The sequence below is a fragment of the Hydra vulgaris genome, chromosome 03 (assembly GCF_038396675.1).
Source record: "Hydra vulgaris chromosome 03, alternate assembly HydraT2T_AEP".
In the NCBI taxonomy this organism is placed as follows: Eukaryota; Metazoa; Cnidaria; class Hydrozoa; order Anthoathecata; family Hydridae; genus Hydra; species Hydra vulgaris.
In genome coordinates, this window is record NC_088922.1 from 51741787 (window position 1) to 51751260 (window position 9474).

Here is a 9474-nt window from a genome sequence, read left to right on the forward strand (position 1 = left end):
ACTGATGGTGAAACATGCTGTTGAAGACAACTAAAAATTAGATAAGTGTTTTTACTGATTTATATATATATATATAAATATATATATACATATATATATATACATATATATATATATATACATATATATATATATATATATATATATATATATATATATATATATATATATATATATATATATATATATATATATATATATATATATATATATATATATATATATATATATAAGCCTTCCCAGGAAACGCATGCTTTTTTTTTATTCCAATTGCTTCAAATACTATAACTTATAAAAAAACAAGTATTGATACAAGCATTGAAATATTTGATATCATTCCAAAAAGCAAATATAATAAAGAGATTTCATTAAACATCAAAAAATTGGATTAAATTGCATGTTTTTATGAAGTACTTTGGTGGGTAGAGATTGCTGAAGATGTAAGTGAGCTTGATATAAAAGTCAGATTCATGCATCCACATGGACCTTCATGTGGCCAATTAGAAATGAAGAGTGTTGGTTGCTCAATTCTGAAGTTATATGCCTAATTTCTACACCCACAACAATATCAGGTCATACATACAACATATCTGATTTAGATTTGGAGAATATAAGCAGTTGGTTAAAAAAAAAATTAAACATATTTAAAATAATTTTGTTGTAATTTTATTTACCTATTTTGCACTTAGAATTTGTCTTCCTCTTTTTTTTTTTAAATCCTTGGATGGAAGGCTGAGGAGGGGTTTTTAAATAAATCCCACTGTCCACCTTATTATGTCAATGACTATATTAGTCTTAAACTACTAAATAATACTATAAAGATATTGATTGTTAAAATGTTATAAAAAACATTTGAATATCTTTGGTTTTAAAGTTTATGATTTTTTAAAATTTTGAAAAGATCTCAGTTTTGAGTGCTTACTTTGAAATAAGAGGCAAGTATTTATTGATTTGAAATAATGAAAATAAATTGTTTCTCAAACTTTAACTAAAAAAAAATATGTTTTCAAATTGAATTTTAATTATTATTATTAATTCATTTAACATATTAAAAAAAAAAAACTCTGCCCCCCCCCCCCCAATCTTCCAGGGAGATTGGGGGGAGGCAGAGTTAGTCAGAGGCCCCCTGGCCCTCTCCAGGCTAACTAGTCAATAAATAACAATATTTGATGTTTTATTCAAATAAATGTTTTAAAAACATTTAAATTGCTTTCGTTACAAAGTTTAAACTTTTCTAAAAAGACTCAATTTTCAAATGCAAATATTGATCAAGTAATATAGACAATTAATGAATCTAATTTCTTTCAGTAGACCTAAGATAAAAATTTATATACAATTAAACTTTTTACTCTGGATTTAAGGCTACAGTTTTTATTTTACCTCCAAAAACCATGAATTTACAAGTCAATAATTTTGAACAAAATTGGATAAATGAGGCATTTCCTGAGACAATTGAGTCTTGAGGGTGCTATTTTGGATTCCTCAAGTAAAAATCTATTGGGGTACCAAATTTTAGGAAATTTCCCAAGCCATTATGAAGGTACTATATGTCAAAGTTGCTTTGTGGTTGCTTCAGATAATCACTAAAATGCTGAGTCAGCATTATTTCAACTGACAATATCTTTGAAAATTTTAGTTAAAAATGTGTATTTTTAACTAAAATTTTCGCAGTTATTATTTTTTTAATATGGACTACAAGTAAGATAAAAATAAACAAACTCTGAGACGTAAGGGTGTCAAAAATTTTTTTCTTGGATGATTTCATATGGAGTTACCCAGAAGCTGGAATGATATGAATGTCAAACAATGGATCAACCTTTTTGTAAGCTATATCAGGTAGGATGTGATTAGTGATTAGTGGAAAAATTAGTGGAGAGATGAGGTTGATGAAAAAATTTTAGTTAATAATTCAGGTTTGCCTGTAGGTGAGGTAACAAAATCTGAACCATGCAAGAGAGGTGGAATACCAGATTTGCCTTAATTATAGATAATGCTAAAGATTTTCAAGAAGTCTCTCGAGACTAAATTTTGAGATGAAATACAAGATTTCAAAAACAGCGGGCTTTGCTGTTAGATAAAACTTTTTTACAATGGTTTCTAGCAATAGTACTGCGGTAGTGGTGTAGTGGTAACTGTGGTAGTGGTGTAGTGGTAAAGCGCTCGCTTCATAAGCGAGAGGTTCCGAGTTCGATCCCCACTACGTCCCTGGTAGTACCGCGCTCAACTTGTTTCTCCGCGCAGCGGCCTTGTTCGTCAAGGTTCGTGTTTCGGAGCTATAAAGTTGAGAGAGGGTTATAACCACTAATAAGTAGCCTCCTCATCTGTAGTGGCCTTCTCGGCCTTGAGGAGGTGAATAACAAAAAAAAAAAAAAAAAAAAAAATAGTAAACAGACCTCTATTTTCTGGAGAATTATTTTGGCAATAGATATGAAAGTAATGGTTATGTTTGGAAATTGCAGCAGCACAATGAGAGAAATCTAATTCAAAGTGTAAATGTGTAAGAAGCACATTTGTCAGCAGAAAGATTTTGATCCGTCATAGGGCATCATGAAAAATATCACGGATCCCAGACATGGAGTCCCAGTCCCATAAAGTTATGATCTTAAAGAAATTAAGAAAGAATTTAACTTCAGGAGCAGAAAGGTTGCTACTTATAGAACCATTGAATTAATAAAAAAAACTAGAACTGCAAAAAAATATCATAGGCATTCCTTCAGGCAACTTAATTGCATCAAAGAAATATTTTTAGTCACCCTTCACAAAATTTAGTCGCCTCATTTTAGAGAAGTCCACTTGTAGCCGGGTGACTACAAGTGGACTTCTCTGAAATAGAGTGCTCAATTTTCTTAAAAGAACAGAGCAATAATAAATTAGTAGAAAATCACATATCTGATTTTTTTCATTTTATACAGTTTTTGATCAATAAAGACATATCAGAAATGCATTCTGACAAGTCTTTATAAATTAAACATTGCAAAACATTTTTACACAATTTAAAAAAATATAAACTTACTGCATCAACAGCATTATGAAGCATTGACGTAAACCTTGTGAACATTTTCTTAGTTCGTTTCATTAGTATTTAAACATTAAATGTAATGCAATGTATTTTATTTTGTATGAGAATCCCTTAACTGATATCAACATACCTAAATTATTGCAAGTAAAAAAGAAGCGATACAAAAGTAAAAAAAAAATTGTTTCATTTTTATTTATTATAACAATTATTCCGCCTATAAAAGGCCATTAGATTTGAAAAATTTAATAAACTATTCAAAACCGAAAAAAACCATTAATACATAAAACTACAATCTAATCCTAAAAAAAAACTTTAATCTAATCCAAAATAAAAAAAATATTTGCACAAGTATATTATATATATATATATATATATATATATATATATATATATATATATATATATATATATATATATATATATATATATATGTATGAAAAAAAAAATTTAATAATGCCCAATTAAATTTTAAGGGTCTTGGGGCACCCCTTAAAATATTTTTTAAATCAAAAAATTTTCAAATCTAGTGTTATTTTATTAAAAAGAACACTTTTAGTGGTTGGGAACAGACTTTTCTAAGAATATGAGTTTTTGACTATCCTATATATTTATTAAATCTTTTGAAACAATTAGAGTTCCTTTGCTCTGGAAAGATGCTTATCTCATCCATCTTCAAAAAAGGATTTCAATATAAACCAATTAACTACCATCCAGTCTCTTTGACTTCAATTGCAAGTGAGATGCAGTAGTGGTGTAGTGGTAAAGCGCTCGCTTTATAAGCGAGAGGTTGTGAGTTCGATCCCCACCATGTCCCTGGTAGTACCGCGCTCAACTTGTTTCTCCGCGCAGCGGCCTTGTTCGTCAAGGTTTGTGTTTTGGAGTTATAGAGTTGAGAGAGGGTTATAACCACTATTAAGTAGCCTCCATCTGTAGTGGCCTTCTCGGCCTTGAGAAGGTGAATAACAAAAAAAAAAAAAAGATCAAGGAGAGATCAGTGAGAGAACACATGATTTTAAAGGGTCTTGGGGCACCCTTTAAAATATTTTTTTATTCAAAAATTTTTTAACATGGATATGTTTTTTTAAACATCTTTAATTGCGACAAGGCTGCAAGCAACCACTTATTAGAGTTGGAAGTTACTATAAGAGAAAAGATGAAGTTTATAAAGCAAGATGACAATTAACAGACAATTTAAAAGATTGCAATTTGAGGCAACAAAATCTGAACTATGCAAGAGAAGTTGAATAACAGATTTGCCTTTATTGTAGACACTGTTAAAGATTGTCAGTCATGAGGCACTAAACTACATTTAAAGTCTCTGTAATTGTAGTTTCGTTTAATTATAGTTTTAGTTTCCTCAGTAAAACATTCTCAGTAATTATAGTTTTGTTTCCTTGGTAAAACATACATAGCTTTATAAATGTCCTAATCTTACTGGATTTTTCCGAAACCTTTGACAGAGTTAGCCACAAACTTAAATAACACAAATCTTAAAACTAAATAGGTTTGGATTTGATATAAAAGTAATTTGGATTTCTGATTTTTTTTAATAGAAGACAAGGAGTAGTTTTAAATTATGTATATTCTGATTGGGCAAAAGCAATGAGTGGAGTACCACAAAAATCAGTCCTTAGTCTAGTGTTGTTTTTGATATATATAAATGATATGCCAAATTTAGTCAGAATTGTAATTGAATATTATAATATAATTTTTGAGAGCTTTTTGAGGAAGATAGCCAGCTCATGGATATGATTAAAAATAATTTGAATATCCTATCAGTTCAAAATGATCTTAATGCTCTCATAGATTGGTCCATGTTATGGGATATGTCCTTTAACATTAAGAAATGCTAAGTCATGAAATTCAGTATAACACCAAGCAAAAATCTCAATAAATTCAACTTTATTATGGAAGGCAATACTGGACCTGTTTTTATTCTTGAAACAAAAAAAATTAACAAAACCTTGGTTTGATTTTTAACAATAAATTTAAAAGAATTTGCCACATCAGACATGCCATAAACAAACCTAATATAATCCTAGACATGCTTTAGGTATGTGATATTTGTTAGATTATATACAACCTTTGTTCAACCTCATTTAGAATATTGTGTATCTATTAAGAATCCTTTAAAAAAAAGTCATAGAGGCGCTAGAAACTGTACAGAAAAGAACAACCAAGTTTATACCAGCAATAAGAAATTAAAATTATAAGACCGTCAAACTAGTCTTAATGTAGAAAATCTGAAACAGAGAAGGAAAAGAGGGGACTTATTGAGGATACAACATTTTAAAACAGCCAAGAGAAGCAATGAAGTTATTTAGTATCATGGTGATACCATTGCAAGTGATTGATTCAAGAAGTGTAAATGAATTCAAGAATTGATTAAACAAGTTCGTAGATGCTGAACAGACGTCTGCTAGACAGCAGATCTTAGCATATATATATATATATATATATATATATATATATATATATATATATATATATATATATATATATATATATATATATATATATATATATATATATATTTATGTATATATATACGTATATATCTGTGTGTGATTGTTTAATCCAACTCAAAAATCAAAAATTATATCAAACTCCTTCCCAAAATTATGCATAACAAGATGTAGAATTGCTTTTGTTGAACCTTTTGAGTACCTTGGCCATATAGTTAAAAATGACCTAACCAAGGAGATGAAGGGTCTTGACACACGTATGAACATTCTAATTAGACGCTTTCATTTATGTTCTGCCAGAGTAAAGGTTAAATTGTTTAAATCATATAGCATTTGTTTATATGGTGCTCCTCTGTGGCAAAATTATAATGATAAAACAATGGCACACCTTAAGTATTGTTACAAAAAATGTGCTAAAATGTTTTTTGGTTATGACAAATATAATAGTATCTCTCATGCTTTTAGAGTTCAGATTACCATCTTTTAATACAATTATCTTAAACTGTAGACATGCTTTTCTTAATCAGTTGATGGGTTGTACTTTAATTCTATGCATTCACTTAATCAAGTATTAAAATAATATTTTTCTTTTAAAAACTATGAACCAGGCACTCAAATTATATATACCTGTTGTCTGAAATATATTTATTACAATAATAACAACAACAATAATAATAATAATAATAATATATATATATATATATATATATATATATATATATATATATATATATATATATATATTTATATACATATATATATATATATATGTATATATATATATATATATATATATATATATATATATATATATATATATATATATATATATATATATACAAATTAGCAAAAATAATTATCTAATATTGAATGATGAGGATTTAAGTTAACTGATATGAAAGGTAAAGGAAGTAAAGCAATTTGGGAGTAACATAACTAACTCCACACTAATATACAGTAAGATACAATATTTAAGTTTAAAACTCTTGAGTTGTAGTTTGCCGAATGCTTTGACTACCTTAACATATAACATAAATGTTATTTTTAATTGTACTTTTTATGCTTTCTTATACAATAGATTTACTATATTATATAATGTTGCAGTATAACAAAAATAAAAACAAAATATCGAACAAATTTGTTTTAAAATTTCATGATTTAGAATTCCACGATGGAAACATCACACTTGTTTTATAATTTTACTTTTATTTTTGTAATACTGTAGCAATATGTAATATAAATTCAAACTATTGTATGAGAAATCATAAATAGCACTATTTAAATAACATAACTTTATTTTTTGGTTGTTCTTGACTTCAAAATAACAAAGCATTCACCGATGGCATTTATTAAAACGCCATATTTACACGATCGATTTAAATTCCATAACTTAAACTACGCACATAAGGAAAATGAAACGGAAAAAAGAATAGAAATCGAAAACTGCTTTTAAGTGCAAAGTTGAAAACCTCAAGAAGAAATTTTGAGCCAATATTATTTTATATTAAGGTTCATCCCCAAAATAGCGTCAGTAAATAGAGGGCGAGGGGTGCTAAAAGGCTTGAAAATAACTGACAAAGGAGGTCTTGTTATTAAAATGATGTCAATTTTAAAAAACTTTTTTTAATTTTATATTTAGGCCATCTATAAGCAGATTTTATAAAACAATAATCTTTTAACATTTAAAAGTTATGACCGAATAAAACTTGTAACCCCCTGAAAATTGAGGTGAATTAAAATTTTATATGGTCATAATTTTTGAACGCTGTGAGATTATACTATGAGATTTAAAAGTTATCGATGAATATAACTTTAGTTGAGAATAGTGAAAAAAATATTTTATCAACTTTTTGCTCTCACATATGGGGTAGTTGTGGCCAAAATTTAGGCCTTTTACATTCCCAGGCTCCAATTGTCGCAATATTTATCATAGCATCCTTATTTGAATAACTAAAAACCTAAAAATATTTAGAGTTTTTTCCATGTCTGCAAGTTAGTAATCTCAAATAATAAAAAAAAGCTGGATCTGCCCCTGCCATTAAAAAATTAATAGTATATACTCCTCTTTAATTTTTTTTTTTTTTGAGGGGAGGGGGCACGTTACAAAAACGGACGTGGTTTAAAAGGAGGAGGGGGAGAGGAGTTGAGCCAAAAATTGACAGCTTGACAAAGGGGAGAGGAGGTCGAAAAGCCAGAAAAAACTAATGACATTAATTATGGACGTCCACTTCGGCAAAAACAATTATTGTTGAAACAATGATATAGATCTCAAATTATTTACTTAACTTGTTTAGCAGCAGTTTGTAATAACTAACCTCTTTATCTTTAGAATGACAGGAACAGTGTAGTCATTATTAAAAAGATGAAAAAGAGAACATTTTTTGAATAGAGTTCCTCCTTACTCTTGAGAGAGGTAATTGAAACCAGATCAGTGTATAAGAGATGCAATATTATAATTGTCTTTGTAATTGATATTCTTAAAGATTTTAAGTCTCTGGAATTTTCTAAGATAAATACAAGGATTAGAAAATCTGAGAATCATCAACCATAACATCAGACAATACCTTTTTTCTTGTAATGATGAAGAGAGTTTTGATCTAAGAGTTTTTATTCGGCTATTACCTTAAAGAAATGCTTCATAGAGAAAGACTTTTGGAGTAAGCAGAAAATTTCTTTTAACAGGCTCACGCCACTTCTTCATCAATTAGGTTGACATAGATGTAAATCTGTGATTCCGGCCTAGGATGATAAACGATGAATCATCTTGATTCTATTCAATTTGATTTCTGCTTGTGTCTCCATGCAATATGTTTGTGTTGGTGTCTCCGTATTAGTCGGTTTGCAACTCTTCCTGTTATCTCTTTATGAGAATACTACTCTAAAATTCAGTTTAATGGTTCTAACGCTGGTTAATTGTAAAGCTTCCCGAACTTTAATATGACTCTAAAAAAGAAAGATTCAATCTAGAATATTAATAGCACCATATTGGGCATGGATGGATTCTCTGTTAGTATTTTTTGCATGAATTATTGATTTAATAAAAACTTTTTGTAATTACTTAAGATTAACTAACAAGACATCTGCATAGCTCATTGCTTACATAAAAAACCTTTACCGCCGTCTAGTTATAACTATAATATTCATGGCCTTTAAAATAATTTCAACTGCTAAATCTTACCTCTTGCAATATTTACCTGACACATCTTTTTTATGAAACTAACTGAATTTGATTGTTTAATCTTTGTGTCACAGTATTGATAAACCGTAAAAACTTTAATAGTTACATGCGCAGCCTGGGCATAAACTTACGGATTAGTTTACCTATTTGTTGTGAAATTACGGTTAGAATCTTATTCCTTTATACGATTCCGTTTAGCAGGTATTCATTCAATCATTTTTCTCTGTGCTCTTTATTGTTCTCCTTTTCCTATAGACTGCTTTGTTTTTGATGTTATTTTTGATTAAGTTGATCGAGCCCATTCTCGTTATTCATTAAATGATTTGGTTGTTATTGGTAACTTTTTTGGTCATTACACTAAGTTTCTTACTCAAACAGTTAATTTTGCAACTCATTTTCTAGACAACCCTAATTAACTAACTTTACTCGTTGATTTGTGTCTTGTATCTGACCAATGCACGTGTTCAGTTTCTACTTTATAGATGTCAATATTACATTTCATTACAAGCCATTCTTATTCAGCCTAATAGATGAAGAAGGGGTGCGAAGCTGGTAAACAGATAGAATCTGTTTACCCCTCGAGATATATAAAAAAGTTAAAGCATAATAACAAAAATTTGTAACGAATGTCGATAGCAAGAATAGAAAAAATAATGTAATATATACCTTATTTTAATTTCAAATTGATTTTTAACATATTAGTTTTAAATGTGACTTCATATTTCGATTTGCAGAAAGTTCTTCATCGTCGGATTATTTAACTGAGTTGTTTCTGAGCTGTGCCACGGCAGCTTATTAATTCTCGACCATTT

General features: G+C 28.7%; 1 protein-coding gene across 1 annotated transcript in view; it reads right to left on the reverse strand.

Annotated features, from left to right (window-relative positions):
* LOC100213224 (FHF complex subunit HOOK interacting protein 2A) overlaps nt 1-3157 on the reverse strand; it is a 47528-nt gene extending 44371 nt beyond the window's left edge. The window contains exon 1 of the mRNA XM_065793611.1: nt 3014-3157. Within this exon, the coding sequence (XP_065649683.1) occupies nt 3014-3076 (63 nt within the window). The 5' untranslated portion in view covers nt 3077-3157. The remainder of the gene's footprint in view (nt 1-3013) is intronic.
* Nucleotides 3158-9474: the final 6317 nt, after the last annotated feature.